Raw genomic sequence first — 13,990 nt, 5'->3', positions numbered from 1 at the left:
AGTGATTAGACATAAAGTGCTGCTGGGGATTATTTTGTATGATATAGAACATACTTAACGAACTAGCATTATTGATTAAAAACACACAATATTTCTCGGAAAGATATTGTCCTCATTGATATTTCAAATCCCTGTAATCTCTGATCTCCACAAACCACTGAACGTCTGTCATCATGTCTTCCTTGTGCCAAAGAAACACCTGGAGATTGCACATCGACCCAAGGTGGGATAAGTGCAAATAGTATTCTGGCACAAAAGTGGGGCGCAAAAACCCTGTAGGTCCCGTTTTCATTGTCTATTCCTTCTGCTTTAGTTTCCATACTGTACAAACATCCAAGCATGGAAACAAATGTGTCCCTGCGCAGCACTGTATACAGGAACAAAATGAAACTCATAGAGCATTGTACTGTGTGTCTCTAAACCTAATTTTCACCTTTCTGTCCCTTTAAAACATTTGTATTAAAAGATTTATATAAAAATCAATCATTTACATATAGTAAAAAGATTTTGTAGCTTCCACTGTTTACAAACATGAAATTGCATATACCCACCACATAGATTGCATCTCTTTTTTATACACATGGTTAAGTCATATATTGCTGAGACAGTTCCATTCTGGCTACTGCTATTTCAAGAAGAGACCAAATCACGACGTGATGTTTAGAGCTGCTATTGCCATTTCATTGATGCAGATTAAATGAGGAAACCACAAATGATCAAAGCATTTCCTTTTGCATTTTTAAGCAGTAACAGGGTCTCCACCATAAGCTTTCATTTATATGATCTTTTTTTTTTTTTAAACACCAACCCTTTTTCCACATCATTGATAGTTGATATTAAAGAAATTATTCACCCAAAAATGAACATTTGCTGAAATTGTGCCCACCTTTAGGCTGTCCAAGATGTTAGATGGGCTTGTTTGTTAACCACAACATATTTGGAGATGTGTCATTTCATCACTCTCTCACCAATAGATCCTCTGCAATGAATGGGTGCCGTCAGAATGAGAGACCAAACAGGTGATAAAGACACAACAATAATCCACAAAAATCCATGTTTTTAGGTAACAAATTAAAGTTCCTCTCCTTTTGTTATCTCGCATCAAAATCCACCCACATATTTGTTTTGAACTGTGGGTTTAGAATTATGACTTATATGGCTTGTAAAGGGTGCTGGATCTCTGCATATTTCTCTGATGTTTCAGACAAGATGACTTTTTCACTGAGCATTTGTGTTTTACAAACATGCAGACTTTGGCTTCACAAGATGTTAACTGATGGACTGGAATGGATTACTTGTGGATTATTGTGATCTTTTTCTCAGCATTTTGGACTCTTATTCTGACGGCTCCCATTCACTGCAAATGATCCATTGGTGAGCAAGTGATGTAATGCTAAATTTTTTGAAATCTGAAAAAGAAATTAACTCATCTACATCTTGGATGTCTGAGGATGAGAACGTTTTCAGCAAATTTTTGGGGAGAACAACTCTTCTAATGATAAATAGAAACTCTTGCTATTTCATTAATGGCACAAAACATCTTCATGATGAGCAGAAATGTTTACTGGCTACCTTTTTCCAGTTTGTTACACTCTTTCAGCAAGCATCAACTAATGTTCAGTATTGGGTGCATTACTGTTTAAAAAATATACACTAAAAAGGTGCATCTATGAGCAGCCAGTAAGGATGAGACACATTACATTAGCCAATATGAAAACGTACAAAGTCTGAATACTTTCAAAAACTATTTTGCAGATCATTATTTTTTTAAAGCAAGGCCAGAAAAATAATCCCAAAGAAAAATCATGTTTAGTCAGCATAACACTTTATAAAAGAACATGAATTTAACACTGTTTGATAAATTACAACAGCAAAGCATGAGGCATCCCATATGAGTGTTATCATTTTAATTTTTTTTTTCTGGAAGTGTCTTCTTTCCTCAGTATTACTTTGTTTTAGAAACGTTCTGAGATGCTAGACTTGAATGCCTTGTACCGCTTGTTTTATATTTTCTAGCAGGGCCTTGTTCTCTGGACTCTGATAGTGATCTTGACTCGTGTACATGTCCGTTAGCGTGGTCACGTATGCGTCAAAGTTCTGTTCGCTCATCGGCTCCTGTCAAACACAGAGGAAAGCTCCTGTCAGATAAAATACAGTGTGTGGAAGATGGTGACAGAACAAGAGTCTCTGGAATACACCTTTGAGAATTTAGTCATAAATTCTAATTCTCATTATGTCAAAATTTCTTTAATTTGTTGTTATTCCTGTGTACAATTCACAGGATGCAAAATTGTAGTAAGAATTCAAGAAGAGAGTTTTCAAATGGATTGAAATTCAAAGAAATCAATGTAACTGTAAATGCAGTTTACTGTCAGTATAAATGGCCACATGGGCCATTCAACAATTAACAATCAATTTAGTTTTCATAATTCACACTGTTTTAAAGCAGTAAATATTACAATCAATATTAAAATAATTAAAAGAAAATGGCACATATTGAGTATCAGGGAAATATAATAATAGCATAATTTGTCAAAACTATGATTGGAATGTTTTTGTCATAAAACTTTTGTGTGACTTTAATTTCAAATGTAAAATTTTCATTGCAATTCAGAATCCGATGTGTGGATTTAATTCAATTCAAACTGACAGTTGTGAACTAAAAGGAAGCCAATTCTTAAATGACAAATTTTGCAAACCCTGATTTGAATTCTTTAGCTTCAAACAACTTGTTGCAGCCACAATAAAACTTTCATTAAAAAAAAAAAAAAAAACACACACAATGTAAACATCAACACATGTCAACATCATTTATTCAATTCAGTCTAAATGGAAATCGCTGGATTTGGTAGCATTCACTAATGAAGGACTGAAGCTGACTGAATGGTTATTAAAAACTGATTCAGTGAAAAGTTGGTAAGCATGAACAGCAAAATCTATTCAGGTGGACATGAATGAAAGAACAAATCATTAATGGATTTCAGCTTGACTAACACCAACTGCATGCGCTCAGCCACTTGAATATTGACTGACATAATATAGTATTCACAGCACACAAGAAGTCACATGGAAAGGGTAGCAGTTAAACTGTGGTCTTACTCTCTGATGTAGACAGCTGTTGTGTCTAACTGGAGCCTCTTTGTGAAGTGATTGCTAGAGGTAAAAACAAAAGTATATTAGCTTACAGCAAATAACATGCTCAACTGGCCACTTCTGTCTAAACACTTAAGACACATCTGGGAAAGCTTTTTGTTTTGTTTTAGATGTCGCAAAGATGTTGACTCTGAATAATGTGATGTAATGTGATGCTACATGATGACATCTGCTAGATAAAGCAGCTAGTAGACAGTTTTGCATTGACATGTTGTATTTAAAAAGGATAAGCCACTGATTATTCCTATTTAATAAGAGGCACGAGATCAGGTAATTCCCCCTTGAATAATGCACAAATGGTTAACTATTTAAGTTATAAGCATATACATTCACAACCTATTTTAACCAGGTTTAAAATATTATCTACAATTAAATGAAAATGTATAGTTTCAATTTAATTTAAATTAAATTAAATGCAGTTATCTTAAACATGCTTTTTGACCCAGTCAACTATTAAGTTAATCTTGAATGTCATTTCATCATCTATCTATTGTCTTGTGCAATTTAGTACATTTAAATTATATTAATTTTAAATTTAATATTAGCAACAAACTACAGTTTCAATTATAATCAAGTACTTGTGCTTTAGTATGTTAGTCAAAGTAAGTGTACTTCTTGAAATGATGACAAAAGATGAATAAAATATAATTATTTAAAATATATTTTAAATGACTTAAAAAAATATACATTTAAGTACTGTGTAATATCAGTTAACTACATGTACTTACTATATGGATAGGGTTAGGATTAGGGTTTGTCTTAGGGTTACTTGCATGCAATTATGCATAATTATTGTTATTATAATAGTAAAATGATTGTTATTATAATAGTAAATACATGTAATGTGTAACACGTGTCACCATATATTTTTTTAAGTTCACTTAAGTGGCCTTTTATTTAATTAATATTATATTACCTGCAAGTACATTATTGTTATTATTAAGATCTAAAGTACACTAGTGCAAACTCGATATAATCAAGTACACTTTTATTTTCACAATGGCTTTAGGTGTGAAAAGGTGACTTCATTAAGTTCAGCTGTAAACTTGTGGAAATAAAAAAATAAAAAAGTCACAAATGGCATTGTTTCCTGAGAATAAGCTTCATCTCAAACATCCAGTCAGCATTGTTGAAGAAACCAAACACAAAATGAACGAGCCATGCAGCTTAAAACCCCATAAACAATAAACACTGAGTTTGACAAATTATGACTTTCAGTGAGCAAGCGATGGAAATTCAAATAAGATTATGACTGCAATATTTATTTACAAAGTTGAGATGAATGGAAATTTTGGATAGAATTTATACGCTTCTAAACTTGGAACTGATTTGAAGAACGTGTTTTCAAGCTAACTTGTTAAACCAGCCTGACTGGGAGATCAGCTAAGACCAGCGAAGCATCTTAGGTTGGTTTATGCAGTTTGTTTAAGCAGAGCTGGTAAAATATAACAATCATTCAATAAATGCACACATTTAGATTATTCCAATTGACTCCTACAATTTTCCACCTATGGACTAGTTTGTAGCAGACTATTATGCTAAATTTGTTGAATGTACTGTACCAAGAACAGCAGCCTCAAGCCCAATAAAGTTATTTTAAAGTTATTTTTCTAAATGAAGAGAATAATATGATATGCTCTATCATATTTCCCCATTAAATAACTTATAAAGTAGCTAATTCTGTGAGACATAATTTCACAAACAGCGTAGCCTAAGTGAATTTCTCTTAAAATGCGCATATGGCTTTAAAATAAATCGCGTTTGTCTATAAGCTAGATGTACTCTGCACAATTAACACAGGAATTGTAACTTGCACAATCGAGGCAGAGTCGCACTGTCACTAACAATTATAAATGTAATTATTTTTTATTATTGGCAGTGTATAAACCATTCAGTCCTTCTGGAGATTGAAGGCTGATTTATATTCGATGTGTCTGCAAGTTCGCTTGGGTGCGCACGGAAAATATGACGTCATTGCGGTGTTGAGTGCACGCAAACTCGTTTTGTGTGGCGGTGTGCACGGCATTTTTTGTAACTTTCAGCGGAGCTCCACATACATCCAAAGATGCACGAGTTCAGGGCAGTTCTAGCCAAAGATGCACACCTGTGCCAGCATTTGTGTAAAACAGAAGCAGTTTAATGTGAATTCAAACTTCATCAGCTGCTTTTTGACAGAAAACAATGCACAGTTTTTGTTTGTTTGTTTGTTTTTGCATAGTTTGCCCAAGGATTTGTATTTAAAAAGTTTTATTTTTATTATATTTAAAAAAAGAATTCTAATTAATTTAGATCTAATTATGCACCATTTGCTTAAAGTTTTCTTGTGTTTGATGCAAATAAAGCCAATAGTTTAAGTTTGTTTAAAGTTTGTATTTAAATAAGTTATTAATTAACTCATGACTTCTTCTCACCAGTGATTCCCGAAGGTTTTAGAGGACAATTACTCCTCATCACCCCCTGTTGTTTCAAAGAAGAATAGTACAATGGCCAATGTTACAACGTTCTGCACACATGAAGCGTTCACACTACACAGTGTTGTGGTCCAGCAGTGTGTTCAGTAGCGGTGCGTCTGCAGCAGCGCAGAGATCGTTTCCACAATGAGTCTACTTTTGCCCTCCTCAAACACTGAATTAAAGTAGGAGCGCATTGTTTGCGGAAAAAAATAAACATGGATTGACATGAAAATGTAGTACTTCGATCATAAATGCATATTAGTCTACCGTGATTCACAATCAACACATAGGCTATGGCTTTTTGGCTAGGTTTAAAGGACAAAAACACTTAGACAAACAAGGCAATAATAGATGGCACTCTTAGTAAATCAAAATTCTTTTTAAACTGAAAAATGTAAAGCAATAGAAAATACAGTAGAGCGGATTGTTTCTGTCATTGGTAAGCGTTCATTTAGAATGTCTGTGATCATGTAAGAAAAGTAGTATAAATAAATGTTTTGCCCCTTGCTTGATCGATTTAATACAGTATAACAATCTATGTGTTTATAGTAAACAGTCAAGGATCACGTCCAGACTCCTGTGTGAAAGCACACGGAGCACCTGGTGCTTCTGCACTGCTTACCTAACACACATGGACTGCATTACACCAGGTTCACACAGAGTATGTGTGAACCTAACACACACCTCATGAAATCAGGCTTGTATTGTGCAAAATGTAATTTTATTTTGGAAAATGTAAATAAAATTCCCCCCCTCCACCCTCTCACAAGAGTCAGGACGAGAATAATTTTTCAAAAATGAAATTCAGGCCCTGAATAAATGTCTAAAATTCAACATAGTCTCAACCTAATTGAATAAAGAACTACTGTAACAACTGTATGTCTGATATTTCATGTTTGCATCAGGGTGACAGGCTGAAAGCTGCTGTTCATTGTTTTACAGAACATTTAGGCCTATAGTTAATAACAGTCTACTTGTGTAATACCTTCAGTCGTTTTGAATTTGAATTACCTTGACTTTTGCTAACTTTGTAAAGCATTTTCCATGTATTATTTCTGAACATATAATATGCATAACACAAGTTTGTACAAGATATATCTGTAGATCGTGCATCTTTTCTGCAAAGATATTTAAAAAGTGATTTGTTGACAACATAATTTTCTTTAACTAGAGTGTTAATGAAGAAAAAGTTACTTGAATCATGTTGTAGATACATTTTATAGTTGACTTGTTAAAATAGCAAAAACTCTAGAATTATTAATTTATTTATCTTCTTGCATATCATCCAGCACTAATCACAATATGTATTAATCATTATTATTTTTATTTTTTTTTAAATAAAGTTTTTACAATAGTACAATTTTGGATACAAGTTAACTGTAATGATACTGACATGGTGGACACTTTTTCATTTGTCTGCTACAATAATGTAAAGTCTTTAATTATTTGGGAGCTTTTCTCTGCAAATTATGATATGTGACTGTACAGTATGTGATTAATTTGATCATTTAATCAGAATAACAGTAAAAATGTATGACATTTTTCTAACAATGCTCATCTCAGATTAATATCCTGGCAAGAGGGGCATTTTGAACAGGAAGTGCATTTTACAGCAGCATTACTGTACCATTTAATGTGCATTATACACACACACACACAGTCATGGACATACCTGTAGAACTTGAACAATTGAATAGTATCACACTACATATATATTAATCAATCTTTTAAGAAAAATAAATCAATAATAAATCAGCATGCATGTCAAACAGCAATGGATACAAGTGTATCGATTATAACACCAGATATATAACTAGGTGACAATGTAAATATGGATATTTGAGAAGGGTTCAAGCAAAAAAAAAAAAAAAAAAAAAAGGTCCATGAACATGGAAATGAGAAATGTTAATACTTTTCTGGTCAAAGGTTTGGAAAGACGCCTCTTCTGCTCACTAAAGCTGCATTTGTGTGATCAAATTACACAGTTAAAATAGCAATATAGTGAAATTTTATTACAGTTTAAAATGTGTATATATGTATATATTATAAAATGTCATTTATTCCTATGATCAAAGCTGAGTCTTCAGTGTCATATGATCCTTCAGATATCATTCTAATATTCAGGTGTGCTGCTCAAATATTATTGGTGTTATATTATATTATATTATATTATAGAAAATAAATTCCTTACCCAAAACGTCTGAATAATGGTGTATAAACACTAGTGTAACCCTAATATGAAAGAGCTCAATTGTTTTCAACATAATCAGAAAAAACAACAAATCAGCATATCAAATGATTTCTGAAGATCATGTGACACTGAAGACTGGAGGAATGATGCTGAAAATACAGCTGTGATCACAGAAATACATTACAGTTTAAAACATTTTCAAATAGAAGACAGTTATTTAAAATTGCAATAAAATGTACAATATTACTGTTTTTACTTTTTATATACATATATTAATTGAGCCTGGGTGAGCATAAGAGACTTAAAAAAAAAAAAAAAAAAAAAAAAAGAAAAACACGTAATTCTTCCACACATTGACTGGTAAAGTATTGAGTTAATGCTCATGTATGGAGTACTAAACTCACTCTAAACACTCTTACCTGTGTTCTAAGTTTGATCATATCCGCTTCCACTTGTGAATTTGATTCATTGAAATCTTTCATGTCTTCATCCAGCTGTTTAACATCTTCATCACAATCTAAACCTGGACAAACAGAGAAATCTTGGTTACTGGTGACTGAGCTAATGTGACTGAGTCTAATGTGAGACTTTCAAACTTTTCCCCTTCTTTTACCATTGCTTGTTTGCTGTTTTATTGTGAGCATCTCCACTCCTGAGAGTCTGGCTTTCTTCATTGCTGCTGTGGCACGTGGGCAACCAGAGAGACTGTAAAAACAACAGAACATGAATTATGAATTATTAACACTTTTGATATCCAAAAAGTTGGTATTTATTCACTAAGATTTTTTTTTTAATTTAATAAATTAATATTTTTGTTCAGCAATAACACATTTAATTTTGACAGTAAAAGTTTGTTTATAATGTTTACAAAAGATTTCCATATGAAATACATGCTGTTATTTTGAACTTTCCATTTATTAAATAATCCTTAATAAAAAAAAAAGTATTATATTATAATAAAAATATCCTTTGAAGAAGTTTTAATCACTATACAGTATGTTGTGATGAATGCACCTGCTACAGCACTGACACAGCACCAGGTGGCACTCTGTCCTGAACATTGGCTAGTTCTGTTTAGAATAACACTATCATACTTCTCTTAGGTCTGTATGCAGTATGTATACTATTCACTTGCACAGTATGCATTTCCTTTATGCATGTAATACTCAAACAAAAATACTATAGTACACATTGTATACTACAGTATGCTAAACAAAAATAGTATGCACAGCAACACAGCATGCAGTACACAGTTTTCCATTCTCAGCACACCCCTGAAAGCATTGCTACCATCAGCACATGATTTTCTGTTAGTGTATAAATCTATAATGTTTGCAGATTCTGAACATCATGGTCTTGTTCTTGTTTGTAAAGTAGATTCCCATGGGCTAATCATGAAGTCATGAAAGAAATTAACTAATAAGCCTACCTTTTCAGGTATATTTAACTGAGATTTTAAAATAATAATAATAATAATTCAGTTTGACTTAACTACATTTAAAATAAATGATATGTTTGGTTCAACCTTCTGTGGGTCAAGAAACTGCCGCTGACGTGTCCAGAGCCGTCACAGCCTGGAGTGGGACACGACATGCCATCCGTCTTCCCAGCCTTCCACGTGAACTGGGGGCCGTTGATAAAGCCGTCCTTCTGTCGTTTGGCCGCTAGAGGACAGCCGGACGCGCTGCGGTGAGACGCATATTTGCCCGTTATGTGACCCTGACCGTCACAGCCAGGAACCGGACACCTGAAAACATAAACATAATCTACTGTTTCAACTAGAAAAATACTGCTTAGCGCCACCTAGCAGAAGCTGGTTTATGGTACCTTAGGTATATTTCAATATAACTTTTTGCTTTCTCATATTGTCTAGCAATATTATCCTAAAAGAGTATTTTATACCTGAATGGTGCATTTTATTACCTAAGTACTTCCTGAGGTTAACCTAATTGTAAAATAAGTTATAGTTTTATGTTAATACTTGTATTTTTAGTTACTAACATTAACAAAGATGTATAAATCCTATAGAAAAAAAATTAGTTAGTTAATGGTTAGCACTGATGGAGCTTTTACTGTGAAGTGTTACCTACTCTTATTGCCTACCTTACCTACTCTTATCCTACTCTTATCTTTAACTTGATCTTTAACTTGATTTTTAGAATTACGTTTTTTTATATTAATTTTAAACAATTGTATCTGATGAGCATTTGCTGTGAATAGTCTATTAAATGGAGTTGGCAAGCACTATATTAAATATTCACATCCAGTCTTGATGTCACTTTATAGCAGGGGTGAATGCTGATTTAGTTATTGCTTTTTAAAGGCAGCGAGTCTGTACCTGATCGGCTCCTGGTCTTCCTTGTCTTCTTTACTGTGTGTTATCTTTATTCCAGTCTTCCGAGCCCGTGGGCATCCTGACAAACTGAGGAAAAACTGTCGTTACCTCAGCCATTATGAAAATGAATACACTTTAGCCTACTTAAAAGAGTACTTATGGAAATAAATGCTTCAAAAGTGAGAACTAAATGCAAGGTTTTTAGACCATTCGCTGCATGTTGTTTAAAATGTATCCTGGTTTAAACTTATAATAAATGCATTTAGCTGAACTTTTGAGAGCTTTTGACATACTTAACATTTAAGTAAATTTTTTAATATGTAATTGTATAATTATTTGCTTATGGTTAAAGCAAACTTCTTAATGTACTTACAAACATTTATGGAATCATAAAATATACTTTATTGTAATTTCTATTGAAACTCTTATTTAAATCAATTTGCAATTACACATTTGTATAAAATGCATCATTTATTAATTCATTTGTAATGCCAAAGTTGTGATATAGTACATTAAAATATATTAACTTTAAATTCAATATCAAATAAAACTTCAGTTTAAATTGTAATCAAATATTTAACATGTGCTTTAATGTTTGCATCAAAATAAGTATACATATTTGTTTTTACATGTTTTCTGAAGTCAAACGTTTAATTAAGTGAACCTTTAAAGGGGGGGTGAAATGCTATTTCATGCATACTGAGTTTTTTACACTGTTAAAGAGTTGGATTCCCATGCTAAACATGGACAAAGTTTCAAAAATTAAGTTGTACGTTTGAAGGAGTATTTCTGTTCCAAAAATACTCCTTCCGGTTTGTCACAAGTTTCGGAAAGTTTTTTTCGAGTATGGCTCTGTGTGACGTTAGATGGAGCGGAATTTCCTTATATGGGTCCTGAGGCACTTCTGCCGGAAGAGCGCGCGCTCCCGTATAGCAGAGCACTGAGAGCACAACAGACTTCACTGATCAGAGCGAGAGCGTCGCCAAATGTCACAAAAGAAGTGTGTTTTTGGTTGCCAGGGCAAGACAACCCTGCACAGATTACCAAAAAACCAGAAACCAGAAAAAAAAAAGACGACATAAAGTGGAACTTAGTCATTTTCCAAAACCGCTAAGCAAATATATACAGTTTCAGTACATACCACATAGAGACGTCATTGCTGATGCTGCTCTTGTTAAATTTCAGCCTCTGGATCTGTGTCACAGCTTCCAAACGCTCTCAACACAAAAGCCTAATCGCGCTCGTGATTCTTTAGCTCCGCCCACACGTCACGCCTACAGACACTCGTGTTTTTCCGGGAAAAATCGGTACAGACTATATTTCTCTTATGAATATAATAAAACTAAAGACTTTTTGGAGTTATGAAGGATGCAGTACTACTCTATAGGTACTCAAGATTAACAGGATATTGAGTGAAAACGAGCATTTCACCCCCCTTTAAATGCAAATAGTTTTTTTTTTTTTTTTTTTTTTTTTTTTTTTTTTTTTGTTAAACAAGGGTCTGCATGCACAGTACCTTCTGTGTGAAGCGTAGTTGCCAGTGATATGTCCCGAGCCATCACAGCCCGGGGTCGGGCACCTGGGACAGAAATACACCCTGTTACTGCCCAGCATGCAAAAGAGCAGCCCTGATGGAAACACACTGATGTAGCATCTTCAGAAATATAAATATTACCCCACACAACAGCCTTTCTACAAACTTTCCAAAGAAAAGTCCTCATGATTTGTTAAATAAAGGTAAATCTTATTGAAATGTATGAAAGAAACGTCAAAGCCTGAGGCAGTGCATTCATTACATTCACAATAAAATACTTTTATTATTTGACTACCATTATAATTTGTCTCGTTTGCCCTGTTTTATGTTTAAGGATGTTTATGTTTAAGTGTACTTCCTGTTTTACAATGGCAGCTCAACAGGTCAACTCTATCGTGGGGATAAAAGCAACAGTTATCAGTAAAAAGTATGGTGTGACACAATGATATGTCACACCTAAGGTGATTATTAATAGGGATGGAACAACTTTATTTTATTTTTTAAACTTACTGTGACTCACTGTCTCTGTTGAAAAAAAAATCAAGCATGGTAGACATGATGCATAACTATTGGTGCTTAGTAAGCTGTAATCACATAATGATTAAAGTAATATTTCAAGAATAAACTATTGATAATAAACTCACATTTGTTGATCATTAATCCAAATTTGTGGTTTATATCCCTGATGTTGTATCTCATTATCTATGGCAGCTATGGACCTGGTGCTTTAGGTCTGAAGTGGGATAACATTATTATTATTTTTTTGAAAACAACAGTTTGATCCTTACTTGAGTTCTTGTGAGTTGGTGGCGATCATACTCCGAATGCTTTTATCTGCTAAAGGACAGCCTGAAAGACTAAAGATTGCATACACAGATGTCAGTGGTCGGACTTGTTTCTAATACTGAACAACAAACACATACAGACATAATCCACTCAGAAAACCCTGCGAATGCAATAAAGCCATGGTGTAAATGGAGGGGAGTTTTGATCTATATTTTAACCCTCTGAATAGCAAAGTATTTTTTTACTCTTGAAATTAGCACTTATCCCTGGAGAAATTTTCAAAGGTTTAACATGTGTTGGCAGTCTCTACAAACTTTCCGACAGTATAGTTGAAGTAAGCTGAAAACAATAACTGTATTGGACTGAATCCATCATCAGAGAATGGAGTCACACCTTCTATGTGAGGCGTAATGACCGGTTACGTGACCACTTCCATCACACCCTGGTGTTGGACATCTGTCTCCAGAAAAAATAGACAGAATGAAAGGCCAAAATCCAAAACAAAAAAGGAAACAAAATATTATATTACCTAATGTAAAAGAAAAAGCCTTCAATCGAGTGATTAAATTGACAGCCCTAATTCGATTACCTTTTTGGTCCAGTAACAGTCTATTGGAGCCTTGTTGAACCTGAACTCTGATTGGTTGTTAACACAAAGTGTTGCCCAAATATCTAATGTTTTTGTTTCTAGTTCATTGTTTCCAGTTTAGCTTCACTGTCTGCAAGAGTGTATGAGTCCTAAATCTCATCACATTCTAGAGAGAAGCTGAGCAATAGACAGCTCAAATTAAATGTTATTATTTTTTTAATTTTTTTTTTTTACGATAAAGCATTCAAAAAAGCAGTGTACTTGGCGTCCTGACTCTATGTTTATGTTCAATCATGTGGCATGCAGTAGTGCTGAGCTGTAAAGCTGAGAGCAAGAGAAGATAAAGAGGAGAAGAGGAACAGGAAGAGACTGGTGAAGACAGGTGCACTGGGTGATCACATCATTACCCCCGTGGTGCTTACGTTATAAGCTCCTTTTTGCTTTCTTTGCAAGGAGGAAATTTTGGTTTGGGACTGGGAATGCCAACATCAGTAGTATACGCACTGTCCTCTAAAATGTCCTGGAAGGGATCCAGATCATCAGACTGTAACAACAAAGCCAGAAAAAACAGAGAGAGAAAGAGACCTGTTAGATTTTTACCAAAATCTCTCGCATTAGATAATAATTTTGAACCACTTAGATTTTCTAATTTCAGTATCATTAATTCAAATGGTTTGATACATGTTTCAAACCCTGAGAACCTTCAATGATCTCCAAATGATGGTTACTACTCAGAGTATATTGTGAAGTATTCTTACAATATAAAAAAAAGGTTTTTATTTGAAAGCATTTTAAAATGCGTTTTATTCCCTTGATACAAAGCTGAATTTTCAGCATCATAACTCCAGTCTTCAGTGTTACATGACCCTCTAGAAATCATGCTAATGTGCTGATTTACTGGACGGATGGATGGATGGATGGATGGATGGATGGATGGATAGATAGATAG

The 13,990-nt window shown here is 33.9% G+C and overlaps 1 protein-coding gene across 3 annotated transcripts in view; it reads right to left on the bottom strand.

Annotated features, from left to right (window-relative positions):
- Window positions 1–1,400: 1,400 nt before the first annotated feature.
- Window positions 1,401–13,990, bottom strand: part of myt1lb (myelin transcription factor 1-like, b) — a 112,474-nt gene continuing 99,884 nt past the window's right edge. Inside the window, exons 14-22 of one of the 3 annotated variants that reach the window (XM_026285279.1) lie at window positions 13,464–13,585; window positions 12,455–12,523; window positions 11,649–11,711; window positions 10,136–10,219; window positions 9,323–9,544; window positions 8,411–8,502; window positions 8,217–8,320; window positions 3,100–3,153; window positions 1,401–2,115 (exon numbers count right to left, since the gene is read on the bottom strand). In XM_026285279.1, coding sequence (XP_026141064.1) covers window positions 1,975–2,115; window positions 3,100–3,153; window positions 8,217–8,320; window positions 8,411–8,502; window positions 9,323–9,544; window positions 10,136–10,219; window positions 11,649–11,711; window positions 12,455–12,523; window positions 13,464–13,585 — 951 coding nt within the window. In that variant the 3' untranslated portion in view covers window positions 1,401–1,974. The remainder of the gene's footprint in view (window positions 2,116–3,099; window positions 3,154–8,216; window positions 8,321–8,410; window positions 8,503–9,322; window positions 9,545–10,135; window positions 10,220–11,648; window positions 11,712–12,454; window positions 12,524–13,463; window positions 13,586–13,990) is intronic. The other 2 variants (XM_026285280.1, XM_026285281.1) reach the window with 2 other exon arrangements.

This window comes from Carassius auratus, chromosome 17, assembly GCF_003368295.1.
Source record: "Carassius auratus strain Wakin chromosome 17, ASM336829v1, whole genome shotgun sequence".
NCBI lineage: Eukaryota > Metazoa > Chordata > Actinopteri > Cypriniformes > Cyprinidae > Carassius > Carassius auratus.
This window is presented reverse-complemented; position numbering and strand designations above follow the sequence as displayed.